The 16,537-nt window shown below is 29.7% G+C and overlaps 2 protein-coding genes across 8 annotated transcripts; both read right to left on the bottom strand.

Moving 5' to 3' along the window:
* Window positions 1-3,421: 3,421 nt before the first annotated feature.
* Window positions 3,422-8,850, bottom strand: LOC106778057 (protein S-acyltransferase 10). Of its 7 annotated transcripts, XR_002670102.1 has the most exons (13): window positions 8,463-8,847; window positions 8,187-8,301; window positions 7,945-8,019; window positions 7,752-7,823; window positions 7,501-7,623; window positions 7,396-7,429; window positions 6,628-6,737; window positions 5,595-5,681; window positions 5,189-5,272; window positions 4,616-4,681; window positions 3,939-4,207; window positions 3,687-3,746; window positions 3,422-3,589 (listed from the first exon to the last, which is right to left on the bottom strand). XR_002670102.1 is itself a non-coding variant. In XM_014665945.2 (11 exons), the coding sequence occupies exons 1-11, from the start codon at window positions 8,551-8,553 to the stop codon at window positions 4,033-4,035; spliced, it is 1,032 nt and encodes a 343-aa protein (XP_014521431.1). In that variant the 5' UTR covers window positions 8,554-8,847; the 3' UTR covers window positions 3,430-4,032. The 7 variants fall into 7 exon arrangements, 3 of the variants coding, with proteins under 3 accessions (XP_014521431.1, XP_022643267.1, XP_022643268.1); XR_002670101.1 differs by having other exon boundaries at window positions 3,422-3,746; XR_002670100.1 differs by having other exon boundaries at window positions 3,430-3,589; window positions 3,687-4,207.
* A 3,012-nt stretch (window positions 8,851-11,862) lies between these two features.
* On the bottom strand, window positions 11,863-13,582 carry LOC106776976 (protein GDAP2 homolog). Its single transcript, XM_014664463.2, has 3 exons — window positions 13,325-13,582; window positions 12,957-13,221; window positions 11,863-12,310 (listed from the first exon to the last, which is right to left on the bottom strand). The coding sequence occupies exons 1-3, from the start codon at window positions 13,446-13,448 to the stop codon at window positions 12,088-12,090; spliced, it is 612 nt and encodes a 203-aa protein (XP_014519949.1). The 5' UTR covers window positions 13,449-13,582; the 3' UTR covers window positions 11,863-12,087.
* Between the last annotated feature and the right edge of the window lie 2,955 nt (window positions 13,583-16,537).

The raw sequence follows: 16,537 nt of genomic DNA, 5'->3' as shown, positions 1-16,537 counted from the left end.
AAGGACAAATTCTTCCAGGAGAAATCGATATCTCAATTATCACTTGAAATACAAGAAGAATGGGAGAAAGAATTTCTAGAAAAATAGAACAAAGAATTCCTGGGAAAAAAGCGTAAAGATGAAAGCATGAAGATAAAAAAAAAAGAATAAATAGGTTATGTGGGGTTGGGAGAATAAAATCATAAAATTTTATTTCTAAATATAAATTTTTACTAAAGGATAAAATTGGAATAGAAAAAATAGAGCAAAGGATAAAAATGAAATGGAGGGGTGGGGTATGGAATTGGGGAGGTACAGGGAGCAACCCCCTTTTACTTTTTACTGCATAAGAAAGAAAACCTTAAAAAAATGGTTTGGGTCATGCCCATTTACAAGAAAAAGATAACAATAAAAAAAAGTAATTTGGGGTTTTGAACATTGGCCCAATTTTATTTCTGAAAATTATATTTTTTTTTTCAATTTAATTTGAACATTTTTAAAATTCATAAAATATATTTTTTTAAATATTTGCAGGTTGAAACGGGTATCCAACGGGTATTCGCGGGTTGAAAAAAATCCGCGGATTTTTTTTATACGAGTATCCGGCGGGTAGCAGGGCGGGTACGGGTAAAGTTGTTTAGATGCGGGTCGGGTTCGGGTATCATACTATCCGGCCTGAACCTGACCCGTTGTCATCCCTAGCCGTGAAGGAGCCCCTTGTAGTGTTTGAGGCGTCATCCTCGTTGATTGTGGATGACAGAACGACGATGAAGACCCAGAAGAAACAATGCACGACTTTCTAGGCAACAAAAAATACCAACGTGGCAAACGACACGTGGCTAGACGTTAGCCAGCTCACCAGATTTTTAACGGTGTTAGTTTTTGAGGACTAAAATCAAAATTTTCTTAAGATGGAGGACTAAAATGTACCTTACTTTGAAAAAGAGACTAAAATCAAAACCGCTCCAAAGTATAGGGACTAAAATCATATTTAACCCTATATTTAATAAAAAATAATAATGATATTTTGACAACATTTTTTTTACAATATTTTAACATCATGTCATTTTGTACGATTGGTCTATATTGGTATTTATGATTATTATTATTGATTGTGAATAAATTTTATATCAATCACATAATAACATATAAATAATATTAAAATGATGTAAAAAAATTATTGTAAACCTAAAAAAATAAACCATATATGATTGCATTAGATAAGAATTTGAACATCTAAAAAGTTAGGTTCTGAATCAAATCCGGATGTGTCTGCGCAAATACAGATAGCAGTTATCCCTATTTGTAGAATTAATATACTGATAACTTTTATTTGCTCATGCTAATAAACACCTATATATTTAGATAGATAAATAAACAGATAGATAGATGTATCATATTAAGATAGGATTGTAGTCAGTACTTGGTCCACCAAAATTATATCATGTATATTATCTTAGTTTATGCTGTCATGAGAGTATAGTTAGTTTTATACAGTGAAAAAAAAAATTAGAAGATGATAAAGTAGTTTATTAAATTGATCTTACTTTTTATCAGTTTACTTCATATTACTCTAATTATCATTAATATAATCATTTATGTACTTGTAATTGTTACTTTTATTATTCTCAATACCACCAAGAGTTAACAAATGGATAATGATATTTAGACAATATTTTTTTTGACAACATTTGAACATTAATTACGTGTCAATATTTGATTGGTTGTAAATTACTCCATAATAGTGTTTATGATTATTATTATTGATTAGGAAGTAATTTACGATCAATAATAATAATCATAAACACTATTATGGAGTAATTTACGACCAATCAGAGATTGACACGTAATCAATGTTCAAATGTTGTCAAAAAAATGTTGTCTAAATATTATTATCTTAACAAATCACTGTTCATTATACTAATTTGTTGTCAAAACTTTTATCACCAGTTCTAGTGTGTTTTCATCACTTTATTTCTATTATTCTACACAACATCATCATCATCAGCATTATAAAAATAAAGAAATAAATAAATGTTACTTTCATTATATTTACTATTATTACTATCTCTCCTATTAATATTCAATACTTATCATTATATACAACAAGCATATAATAAAAACAATATTTAATTTATTCCAATCTTATCATATATATCTCGTTATCAAACTAGTCCTTAAGAAATTAAATGTGAAACCAAATGTGTACGAAGACGTATGTGATATTAGCCGCCATTAGCGAAGTTAGAACGTGGACCAAGTATGACGTTGCCCCTTTGAAGTATCTCTTTGCTTTCAGATGTGCTAGCGTATTTTTCAAAATTTACTAATAAAAGTTCGTTGCACAATTATACCTTTTTTGAGCATGTTGTAGATTTTACAAACACTAAATTATAATGTATGTGAAAATAAATTTCACTTTATTAAACCAATTTAATAATATTAAATTAGACATGAGTTTTACTACTTCAATAAAATATTAGAACCATACAAATTTATACAAATCAAAATTTAGATTTTTTTTAACGTGCAGCTTGAGGGAATTACGGAATTACCGATACAGTATGATTCTAATTGTTTTAGCCTTCGAATTATAAGTTTATTAATGTTTAAGAAAGCAATAAATGAGTTATTCAGACCTTGGAGAATGTTTACTATCGAGAGCTTTTTAGTTTATCAATTAAACCCCACGCCACAGTTCTATATCAGCTTCTGTGTATAATCAGAAAGAAAAGTCATGACGAGTAGATTTCACAATAACAGAAAAAAAAAAGTAAAATATTGTTTTTATATAACTGAGAACATTTAACAAGGACTTGTCTTAATAAAAGATATAGTTAATTTTAATACTTTTCATTAATTGAAACTTCAGTCATCATGTACCCCTGTTTAGTTAAGAAAATAGACCAAAGACAATATAACGCAAGGCCAGGTATGAAACTATTTTCTCCATTTTGACCTTTTCACATTTTAGGAGAGAAAAATCTGAACAGAATTAAGCTGTCATAATATTAACTGTTAGTGAGAAGTACATAATTTTATCAACATTTCTTAAATTGGATTGCTAAAAATACTAAATCAAACAGAACTGTTTATATATATATATATATATATATATATATATATATATATATATATATATATATATATATATATATATATATATATATATATATCCAAAAATTACCTAAATTGTTTAAGAACAGGTATGAACCAAACTATAAAATTTAATTTTTCTTTTAAAAGGGATAAAAAAAATCATCTTCCTTGCAATATCAATGAATGTGATCGAATTCAGAACAGTGTAATTCAGCTCAAGAGACAGTTCGGTTTGAATTCGATAAACAATTCATCAAACTAGTTTAATTTAAAAGTTTATCAATTCAATTTGTTTGGATGAACTTTTGTAATTTAGTTCTCAAACAATTCAGTTCCATTAAAATTTGGAAATGGAAATGGAAATAGCAGCCCGATATATATTTCAAGAGATGCTCCAGAAGAGTGTTAAGTGTTAAAGACTTTGTTTTCAATCTGAGGAGTATTTTGTACCTTGTAATGTAATGAAGAGAATAGTGCAACATGCTGCGAATTCTAGCAACCATGGATGAGGCTAGATAAGGTTAAAAGTAAGCATTTGGGGATAAAAAAATAACAGAACTCAGAAGAGTATTGAAAATGTGTTGAGGTTGAGGGAAGCGAAAGCCCACCATGAAATCAAGGATGCCGCACCCCCTGTGCATGCAACTAAGATGAATACTGTATTTTCTCTGATGTTCCACGGCAACAGCAATAGTCAGTTTGATAATAGCTAGGTATCCAGGTCTACAAACTAACAAGAAAAAAAAAAACAGCACACTACCACTGCAACTGTACATCAAACTTGGAACTCTACCTCCAAAATTAAGCAAAGAATGAATAACAGAAGATAAATCATAAAGCAAACTGCCCAAAGATATCACCTATCCATATACGCAGACGGGCGCGCATCGACATACTTCTGAGTTTTCCCAATTAAACTGTTGGACGAAAAGACTTTTACTTATACAAAAATCATTAGCAACATCGACATGTTAAAGCATCCGAGCACGTGTACGGCCTTGATTTTTCCTCTATTTCTTGAGTTGTAGGCAATGGTTCGAATCTGTATACGGCGCTCCTTGTACAGCAGAAGTAGAATAAATTTTTTCGAACTCCTCTACTGAATGGATGCACTCTTTCCGGAATTCCCCTGAAGATTAATTGGCGTTTATCATAGATATCCCAAAAACATAGTTGGCAAGTACAAAAGATTGCCAAAATCAGAGTTCAACCATTTAACACCAAAATATAGACGTTGCTGATGCTGATACAAACAAACACACGCGCGGGTACACACACACACACACACACACACACACACACATATATATATATATATATATATATATATATATATATATATATATATATATATATATATATATATACACACACGATGCTNATATATATATATATATATATATATATATATATACACACACGATGCTAATAAATTGAACCCAGAAAAAGAATCGCATTCAAGCAAAATGTTTTATTTATTGATTTAAGGTAAAAATACGAAATCATAGAAAAGCATCAGGAAACTAACTTATCTAACCTTAGATAGTGAATCCGTCTTCTCCTTACAAGTTCAAAGGTAGTTTGATTTGTTAAAATAAGATAACTGCGGAAAATAGAAAACAACTGTCATTCTGGAATAGAATACTTAACTATACATTCAACGTAATGGAGAGAAAGGGCCAGAGTGTAAAAGACGAAGAACAAGTTCAAGATTTCATTTTACGTATGGTTATCTTGGCAAAACAGAGCAGCTAAGATTAAATTAGATGCGAAATGAAAATAGTAGCAAACTCACCAAATACATACCACTAAGAAATTCCACTAGGCATTATTTATTAAAGTAAATATCATAAATTGGATTCTGAGATCAGTATTAGATTTAAGTTTAACTCCTTAAACGAAATATTTGTCATAATGAAATCTCCAGTTAGTATTTGATGTTTCAGATACATAAAATTAATTAAGTAGTAAAGCTAGTATTCTGACATTAAACAACGCTCCACCCACTCCCCTCCCCCCCCCCAAAAAAAAAAAAAACGAATTTGTCAACCAAAAAACTTAGAAGAAAGGCCTAAATAAAAAGAAATCTTATCCTAGATACAGAAGTTACCTATGAAATAGCAGTAGGAGGAGAAGAAAGATGAGCCAAACTGACAGAGTGATCAAGAGTAGTATCAAGATCGCATCCTGCCACCTGAGAGCATAAAAAAGTAAGGACCTAATGTCAGAGTACAGAAATAAAGATAAAAAGAGCATTGATTCTTTTCCTTTCGTTATGGAAGACCTCAAGATAAATTTAAAGTGTAAATTGAACAATTAGCCTTAACTTTATGTCAAGAGTCACCTAATACCAGACAGGGTGATCTTTGGCATAAAAGTATAATTATTGGCATACACAAGCTAGTAAAACCCTCACCCCCACCCAAATATTCATATGTGCGTAACTTTCCCCAAGGGAGGATTTTGCAAATGAAGATTTTACAAATCTGGGAGCTTCAATCATCAAGATATCATACCAAATCCGTGTAATGTGATCTTTCAGGTATGAAATATACAAGACACCAGTCCAAAGGCACAAAGCTGTCTCTTCAAAAAGGTACCACCTAAGTGTGTTTAGACAGGAAGAAAAAAACAATCACAGTGAGAGAAATATATTTAGACTAGATATATACAAAAAATAATAAAGTAACTTGAACAATGCTGACATATTATTGATTACAAGGAAAACATGGCAAAATCTTCACAAAGATATATATATATATATAGCACTTCCTTAAATAAACCATAAAAATAATCCCAATCACAAATTTCACACAAGTATCCGAGCATAATAAACTATAGTGCTTACACTAACATATATATAGAAGCATGTCCAATGAGAATTGTTCTCATTTGAAAAACGAATCATGATCATAGAATATCAAGGGAACCTAGCTCTGTTGGGTATTATCTTAGTCTTAGCCATCTGTGTACAATTGTATGGTCAAGATTTGTTGTTCTCTTAAGTCAGAACACTTGTCACTTAATATCCTTCTCTACATAAAGTGAGAGAAAAAAAAAAGTTTAAAACTATCAATAATTTACTTAAAACCATCTATAATTATTAAATCCACATAGTCCTCAGTAGGACCTATGACTAAATGTAAAAATAAGAGTAGATATTAAGAAAATGTAAATATATAACGTAAGGATATCAAACTAATTAAGTTTCTAAATATGTTTCTGACTTCATCCACTCATCCCTTGCCCTTAATATTGAAAAAAGAAGACTGAGTGCACATTGAAACTAACAGTCTTATACAATGTCATCGTAATGAAACAAACAAAAGATATTCCACTGTTGATTAACAGTGATTGAATTTCCAGGCCACTGATCCTTCGTATGAATATCAAGACTAATTATAAATGAAATAATATCATCAAGCAAACATATCCATTATTGGTGAAGGTGGAGTTTTTTCATCAAAAAAACCGATAGCTTAGATAAAGTCTAAAATACAAAATCTTCAAATGTAAATTACGAATTTCACATCCAATATAATAACTCACCAAAATTTACAGTGATTACCCTGTCCAATGCAGTTACCAAGCCAAACACAATGATGATCAAATTGAAGAACACACTTGTCACAATCATGACAATGCTTCGCTCGTGGAGGCTGCATAATGGTCACCAATAAAATAATTGACCATCAAAATTAGAGCCTGAAAGTCATTGTGCGTAGAAGGAACTCCTAACGTGCTAAAAACCTTAAAATTCATGTATATAACAAGAGGAAAAAGTAGTTTGTAAAGTGTAGCTCAACCTATCTTTTCATTATCCGTGGAAATATTTTTCTCATGCTTCAAATACAGGCATCCAATCCAGAGTGAAAAAATATATTCCACCACTTATACTGAGTATAAATTACGCTTTTTTGTCATGAACCAATAAAAAAAAAACATTCACATCATGCTGACTTCTTTCTGTCACCAGGCAAGCAGAATCTAGATCACAAATGGTAACCAAAAACCCAATAAAACGCTTTTCACAGATACAAGATGTAGAGTAGCATCAGGGAAAGCCTAACAATATTATTAAAATTGTACTTTAATTATTAAAAAAGATGCTTCAAGACATGGCAGCATCAACACTTGGTTTCTTACATCTTACAGTGAATTCTCATGATGCTGTACAAAATGAATGTGGACAACTAAAACCATCAAGTGAATGCAAAACCACCACCTAAAGATGAACTGAAGAAGCAATATAATACGAAATAGCATACACAAAAACAAAATACAGATTATAGAATATTAGAATGTCATTTGAAATACCTGCTCCACATTGCAATAGGTGCATGTCCATGTTCTGCAGTGAGAAGTAAGCCATAAATAACAGTTTGTGAAAATTTAACCAGCAGTGACAACGGTCCTATGTACCTGATTGATGATCCCAAAGGATACAAGTCCGACACTAACTTTGACCAAGATATTGTACTGCTTCCTAATAGATTTTCCTCCATGGAAACAACGAAACTCCCATTTTTGCTTGAAGCTGATTGACTTTGCTTAAGCAATATAAAATTGAAAATAAATAGTTAGGCAAGACCAGAAACATAATTTTGCTTCACATCTTATTGAATCCCTTTTCATAACAATAAATTTTATACAGGAAAAGTAGGGCTCCCTACCTGGATGTATCTGGTGTCTTTTTGTATGCTACATTTCTATCGTGAACAGTCATCATGGCATCAAGAACGTAGCTGCGCACAGAAAATTAGCAAAGGAAATCAAATCCACCAGGTAGACATTCAAGCGAAAATACTCCAATTCCCGATGACACTCATTATTCAGTTCATCAAAGGTAAGCAAATGTTTTATTACCCAGGCGAAGAAAGTGAGGTGGCAAAGTATTGAATTAAAGTACCAACGAACAGCAGTAAGTATAAAGCAGTGTACCTGACAGAAAAACCAAGTAAAAAAACAGAAAATCAGAAACACTGCTGCAACAATCCAAAACTGCTAGGAAACACTAACTTGTATAGTAATCGTGCATAGCACCCGCAGAAAATGCAACTTCAATTTATATCACAAAAGACAAAACAAGACTAGGTAGAACAACTCACCACGGTTCCTTCTTAGTCTTTTCTATCAAATCCCCGTCAAACAAGAAGAGCACGCCAGCATAAACGAGGTGAATCGTCACCAAGGCCACCTTCAAGCACAACGAAGACCTTCGACCTTAAATTCAGCAAAAGACATTTACAATGAGGACAAAATTAAGGTACCACAAAAACATTTCCAGGAAAAGGAAATTAACTTCCGATAAAATACACATTCAAGTTCAAAATCAACATAAATTAAAATTCAACGTTGCTTTCTCAGGAACCAAAGAGAGCTACCAGGATCGGCGAGACATGGAAAAATTCGGAAGCAACGATCCATTGGTCGTTCCCACGTACGCATAGGGGAGCACATCCTGGCGATCGTCATGAATTAAAGCGAAACCGCGGAAGCAATCGAGCAAACGATAGACATCGGAGATTCGCGAGTGTGTTTCCCGGAAAATCAATTTTCTCACTAAATCGAGCTTTCCCGAGAAAACGAGCGGTGAGAGTGGGAGAGAGCGAAAGGTGTTGGGAGTGATGATGATTGGAATTTATAAGAAGCGTATGCTAGTTTAACTAAGCCAACTCTGTAGAAGAAGAGACGATAAAGAGAGGGTGCGCATCGCGCATCCTTGGTGTAACTTAGCGCGCTCTATGGCCAAAGCGAAATCTGGGTGAGACTGTTAGTTGTTGTCATTATTATACCCAACGAAAAAATTTGCAGCGATTTTCTTATTAATTCAAGGAATTTATCTAATATGGATCACAGCGATTCTTCAATGTGTGAAGACTGAAAAAGAATGTTAAAAAGAAGAAAGCAATTATGTTACAATAAAAGGGTTAAATATGATATTGATCCCTTAATTTTTAAAAATTAGAATTAATCTTTGTATAAAATTTTGGTTTATGGATCACAGATTCTTCAATGTGTGAAGACTGAAAAAGAATGTTAAAGAAGAAAGCAATTATGTTGCAATAAAAGAATTAAATATGTTATTGATCCCTTAATTTTTAGTAAAAATTAGAATTAATCTTTGTTTAAAATTTTGGTCTAATTTAGTTCATCAACTTGTATGAATTTAGTTCTTTTAACCAAATTTTGTTAACTTTAATTGATTTTTGAAATGCGTTTTTCGGTTAACCTTAAAACAAAGATGTGTTAAACAATGTAGACAATCCAAATGCTATAATGAGAGAGACTTGAAACATCAAATAAAACTGATAAAATTTAGTTAAAAGAACAAAATTAATAGGAACTAAATTAGACCAAAGTTTTAAAGAGAGACTAATTCCAATTTTAACTAAAAATTAAGGAACGAAAAACATATTTAATCCCCACTAAAAACATAAAAAATAATACCAAACTTGTTTATCAATCTTACCACTTTTAAAAAAAATTACCCAATAAAAAAGTTAGGATATAGATTTTTTTTTCTATGTAAATAATTACATTTTAATTTGATTTCTTGTCTGATTAGTTTTTAAATGCACTTTTGATTGATGGCTATGCAGTAGTTTCTCCCTCATGTTTAATCTATAACTAATGAATAAAATTACAATTATTATATTAAAAAATACAGTCAATTTAAACAACGCATAAACTAAAATGAAAGGAGTAATATAAAACTATTTTATACAGAATAATATAAATATTATTATAATACTTTTTTTTTATTTGCTTATACTAATTGGGAGCGTGTTTCAAAATGACATCACATTTCAAATTCGGATAGCTTGCTTAAAAAAAGTTATTCTTACTGCTTGGGTGAAATAAGTCATTACATGTAACTCTCCTCTACACCAAATACGATAATCTCTATTATTATTATTATTATTATTATTATTATTATTATTATTATTATTATTATTATTATTATATCTTAAAATGTTCATATTCTTAAACAACAAATTTTCAGGTCAACAAAGTTAGCTTCTTTTTTTCTAAAATGAATCATTTTACAAAGTTGTGTGTTTATTATTCATTTAAAAGACGTGGTTGCTATTTGAAGTGAGGTTTATTACATAATATTAATAATATTTGAAGAGTAATGTAAAACAAATTAGTAGCCCAAAAGTTACATTTGGAAAATCCAAAAAAGTACCACAGCCTAATTTCTGGTAAAGATGTCCTTGGCACATTCAACTTTCTTTTATCATTTTTTATTTTATTTTTAGTAGAACTTGGTGAACTTCAAAAGGTGTTGGTTTATACTATTAGCATGTATCCAAGAGATGAAAGAATTTACTCAATACTAGTTTTTGTTTTTCTCCTTTTTATTGGTTAGATCTTTCGTTGTTTAATTACTGTATGTTCAGTTAGAATAATCTGATAAATAACATCAAGTTTGTTGGAACGGGTAGAAGGTTGTTTTATTCAAATTGTTTGTTCTTTTTTTGTTTTGGTTCATAGGATGATGTTATTTTTTTTATTATCTATTATCTAATTTTAAATATAGGTTAAGATTCTTGGCTTTATATTTATAATTGTTCACTCGAATTGGAATTGGAAATGGAAAGTAGATATTTAGTTGTTAAAGTCAATAAAAATTTCACAATATTAATAATAAATATGTAATAAATGTAAGTAACTTACATAATATTTAAAATATATAGTTATAAATTTTTGAATAGACTTAGGATTAGTTTCAACCTAATTACATTTTAATTAGTAATAATCTTGTTTAGATTTAACATAACTATTATTAATATTAATCTTTATTTAATCTTACTGTTAGTTTACTTTTTTAGAATTTCGAATAGATGGAACTGTCTAATCTTCTACTTAATATACAATTGTATTATAAAATTTTATGATTTGGAAAACAAATTGATTGAATTGTACATAACCTGGAAACTCCATCAGTTTTCACACGAGATTAATCTATTAATACGTCTCTGATTAAGGTAAAACTTTTATATTAAAACTTTATGTTATGCTCAGAATATGTCTCAACATTCTTTACTTAACAATTGGTAATGATTTTTACAATTTAATTTTATTTTAATATAATAAGTAATATATTTCTTTATTGTTTCTATAGGAGAGAGTGAGAGTGGTAGAGATAGGATGAACAATAGAGTTTATTTATAATGTCAGTGAATTTGTAATTCTTCTTTAACTTTTCAATAGACTTATGTAACTTTAATGAGGAAAGCGACCCAAGACTATATTGACAAACCAAGATCCATGAATGACTGAAGCAATTCCAAAAGAGTTGCCATCAACAAAACATAGCTTCTGCATATGCCATATTACTTCCAACTTTAGCTCTTCGTTCAATGTTATCGTCACAAATATTCAAAATGGTGCGCCGATTTTTTTAAGCTCTACAAGTTACACACGTATAAAAAATCTGATCACCAATGCCAGGAGTTGTCGGAAAGTATAATTTGCAGTAAAATAAGCATGTGAAAGAATTCTATGAAATAAAAAATTATTGGATGCTTAATTGCTTTTTATAATTTTTAATTTAATTGTTTTTTTAATCTTATCAGTATTTAATATTTATTTCTCCCAATTAAATTTTATTAGATACTAAATACGTGTGTTGTGAACCTAATCAATGATACAGCGGTTTGTTTTATTCAAAATAAATGTAACATAGTTTATATATAATGGACAGATTTTGGTGAGATTGAGAAGCTCCAATTGGACCAAAAAAATAATGGAAAATGTGCAAGAGCAAAATGAAAATGAGTCGGTGGAATTCTTTTTAATATCATTGATCTGAATCATCCAAGCAAAACTGAAAATGCTATTGGATAAGTATTACCACATTAGCAAAACCTAAAAAGCGACTATTCTTTTCTTTTCTTTTTTCTACACAATATCAACATCCACATAACTATGGGCCTATTTAACTAACTGCAAGGCCCAGTCTACCTAACGCATAAAACGAGGCACCACGGAGGTGGAATCCTATGAGATGCACCTCATGGAATAGGTGGTCACCGGTGAATCCATAGTGGGAGCACCACCGTACACTCTGGCGTGATCACTCTCTAACCCGTAATCCATCATCGGACGGTACTCCAAATCCTCGTCATGATCAAACACAAACTCCGGAATCTCCACCTCGTTCCTCTTCACGTGCTCCCACAGAAAATCAACCCTGCTAATGTACTTCAACTTTCCATACAGCCTATCACACGCAATCAAACCCAGCAACATCAGTTTTCGCAATAATGATGGAACCTCACATTCACATTATTCACATACAATAATCAATTACTAACAGACACTACAATTTATTGAAATTCCTCTTTGTAGTTACTGTTCACATTGCATAATTAAACACTTAATTTTATATTATTTTTTTAAAACAGTAAACTTCAATGTAAATTTTTTTTAAAATGTTAAATTTAACTTATGGAAAAAATAAAAAATAATGCAGAGATAAAGATAGAATCAATAATTGAAGAGATCTTTCCAAGATTTGACATACAGCAAAAGTGAAAAATTTGTATTTAAAGAAAATAAAATTAAACAAGGATGAGACTGACAAATTCTTTTCAGATTTACATCTTATTTCTGAAAAAAAAAATGTTTTCGAGATAATAATAAAACATGTTTCATCATAATCTAATAAAAAAAATCAATTTTGATTTTTTTTTTTAACAGAAAACCAGTATTGCATGTTGCCAGGATTTTTGATAGAGAAAAATGATGAAAGTAGGTGATAAATTAAAAAATTGTGAGGGATGCATGATGCATGTGTGAAGTATTATTGAACGATTAAAATGGATCTATATATATAAACAAAGTAAAATTAATGACAATTGGCATACCCAGCGTTGAAGAGGAAGCGGCCCAAGGTAGCAAGGAAAAGGCGGGCCTGTAAGCCCGGATGAATAAAATAAAAAGCTTCGAGATTCTCCTTCACGTTGGCCGGAATCGCGTCGTAGATCGACCGGAGACCGGATATTCCGGGCAAATTCTCGCCTCTCTGCACGTCGGTGTGCACGTAGAGCACTGCGAATTTTCTCTTCCCCAGCTTCGGGAAAACCCTCTCTTCCAGGTACCTTTTCAGCACCTCAACAGTGATCAACCGCGCTGAGACAAAATTCGTGAATCGTTGAAACGAATCACGATCCCGTCAGTTACAGTTAAAATCCATAAAATAAAAATTGCGAGAAAAATTAGGAATTGAATTGACCTGGGAAGAATTTTCCGATAATGCGAAGGATCTTGCGGCCATGCTTGTCACGGCCTTTGATCTTGAAAACCTCTAGTTTTTCGAGCAGTTCTTCCTGTTCGAGTTCGGATATGGGCGCACACATGTTTGGTTTATAGAGAAAGAGAGAAAATCGGAGTGGAAGAAGAAAAATTAGAGAATGGATAAGAGAAATTGATTGTGATGGTGTAGAATAGAATGAGAGAAGGCATTATAAGGGATGCAAGATAAGGAACAAACAACTTAATTATTTGATTATGGATAAAACAAACCCAAACAAAGAGTCTTGAAAGAGAAAATAAGGGATTGGAATATTATAAATTATAAATAAAATTCAAAATTAAAATTGAAAATAACGCAAACATGTTGCAGTTTCGCGGCCACTAGGAATATTCGAAGGTATCTTCCTTTTTCAGAGTACCATGGGCCCACACTATCCACATGCAATCTAAGCCGTAGGTTCCTTCATCATGATTCGTGGAGAAACCAGGCTTCCTCCATCATTATCGTTTCGTAATTCACTTATTATTCGTATAAGGAGACGAAAATGGGAAAGTGTTGAATGTGTTTAATTGACAAATATTTTAAATTAGGTAAAATACTTTTTTTGTTTTATTTTCTCCGTGCTATTTTTAAAATGTTAAATAATTTAGATAAATTTATTTTTTACCATTTCTTCATTGACTAGAAAATTATTAGAAAAAATTTAAATGGATTTTTTTTATTAGTGCTAGTAGAAACACGTAAAATAAAAATAAAAACACTTATCAAACTATTGTAAAAGTAAAGATAAAATTGTATAAAAAGTATATATTTAATAAAAATACATAGTTTCTGTTCTTGTATGATTGTATTTTTAAATGAAAGAAAATAAATTTTGGAAAGTGAAATATAAATAATTTTGTAAAACTAAATTGAGGAATAAGTTATTTTTTAATGGGGGAATATGCAGTTTTTTTTATGTAAAAGAATTATATACTTTTCAAATGTTAAAATAATTTTAATTTAGAATAAAAAATGAATTAACGGAAACAAAATGTATTAGTTGGTAATTATATAATTAATTAAAGGTTTAATGAAACTGTGGTCGATTGCATAGTGGTTTTAGTGATTGCAATTATTGCATATGATGTCATTGGGGCGTGTAAGGAGGGTAGTTTCGTTTCGAAGTAAGGTCCCTTAAAGTATCTTATCCTATTAATAGTACTATATTTAATATTCAGTTTTTGACATTTTTCTAATTAACATGTATTTTTATTGAATAAATAATGTTTTTTTTTTTCGTTTTTTTTGTCATCTTCTTAATGAAAGTGATAATTATATTTTTTTTTTATCAACGTACAACTCAAAATTATATCTAAGAAATAAACCGTTGATGTTTCGTAATAATATGTTATGATGAATTATTATATTTAAGATACCTTATTTCGGATTTTAAAATTTCTATACAGTTTTATTTTTAAAAGATATGAAAAAATATCTTAATCTCAATTCTTAGATCGAACTATTTGAACAAATAAGAGAACATTATTGTAATTGATTTTTTTTTTCTTAATCTTTATTATACTTTCTTCCAAAATCTCTCTTTTTTTTAAAAAAAAATAATAATAAAAAAAATAAAGATCATTGTCTTTATGTTTAGAAGTTTGTTAAATAAGTATACTTTTTGCAAAATTTATTTAGTGATTTGATACTGTACAATTAGATTATAAGTGTTGGCAATGCGTCACAGTCAAATATATAAATATTAAGTGAGAGCAAGGTATAATTTATATTTATAAATTACGAGTTATGTTAAAAGTAATAACTATTCTAATCTCATTTTGGATATCTAAAATTTTAGAATTGATTGGTTTAAAGAGGAAAGAAAATCAATGTAACTAAATAGATTGAATAAGGTGCATGGATTATTTATATATGTTTAATTTATATTAATTTGGTATACTAAACCTTTCTGTTTACCTTATTTTGTTAATTACAAATGATCACAAAGCTCACTTAAAAAATAAAATGACGTGTTTTGTTATAATTTTTTCACATTTAAATATTGAATTATACTTATATTATAGTTAAATTCAATTAATGACATTACTCCTCAATTTAAAATAAAGTATTTATGATATTTCACCCCTTCCTGATTTATTTATCTATTTCTCTATTCAAATTAATTTGCTCTCAGTATCTTTGAATTTACAAGAAGTTTGTCTCTTTAAAACACACAAATATATATAATATTCATCTCTTATCTTATTTAAATAATAGTTATTGTTGTGAAGATAAATTATGCTGATTATCCTTTTCAAGATAATGATTCATAATTTCTTTTGCTTGAAAAATAAAATATTGTTTATTTATATATCCTTATCCTCAAAACTGAAGAGGACTTGTTCAAATATAGAGAAGTAATAACTCTGTTTGGCATTATAAGTAATGTAATATTTATATGTTTTATATAGTCCTCAGCCAGTATCAACGTGGGTCAAATTTAGAAGGTTAGAAACTCTAAATTATAGGAGGGATGTTTCACCCTGCACCTCTAATCTCTCATAGTGTACTTTAAAAATTCTAATTCTAATCTTAATTAATAATATTTTAATTTTTTCTTTTTTTTATAAAGTCACCATCTCTAAATTTTTAATTAAGGTTAAAATTAAAATTTTTGAGAATGCAAAATGAGAGATTGAAAGTGTAAGATGAAATCGAGGAGAGAAATGGAAGATTTTATACAAAACAACCATTTTCATTAGATAAAAATATATTTTTTAAGATTAGGTTCTCGTAGTGTTATTTTTCATTTTCAAGAATGAAAAAATGCAATAAAAAAAAAAGAATGAGAGTTTTTATCTGGCACGATGGAAAACGCAGTCTGTCTTTGGTTTGCAGTCTTTTTATCCACTTTAATTCTTTTAATATTTTTCATTATTAGTATATTTATTGCTGAAGTGTTAATAGCTTAAATATTAATATCTTAACTTATTTTTTTTAAATTCTTTAAAAATGTCCTATTATTTGTGAAATATTTTGTTATAAAAATATCAATGCAATAAAATATTTCAAATGGTTGTCCGTAATTTATTTAAAACGAATGTTTTGAATATAGTGAACTTTTACGTGTACATGAAATTATAAAAAAATATAACTATAAATAAAAATAAGGGTTAAATATGATTTTAGTCCCTATACTTTGGAACGATT

Source organism: Vigna radiata, chromosome 11 (assembly GCF_000741045.1).
Source record: "Vigna radiata var. radiata cultivar VC1973A chromosome 11, Vradiata_ver6, whole genome shotgun sequence".
NCBI classification, from domain to species: domain Eukaryota; kingdom Viridiplantae; phylum Streptophyta; class Magnoliopsida; order Fabales; family Fabaceae; genus Vigna; species Vigna radiata.
The sequence above is the reverse complement of the archived record's forward strand: the minus strand, read 5'-3'. Positions and strand labels throughout refer to the sequence as shown.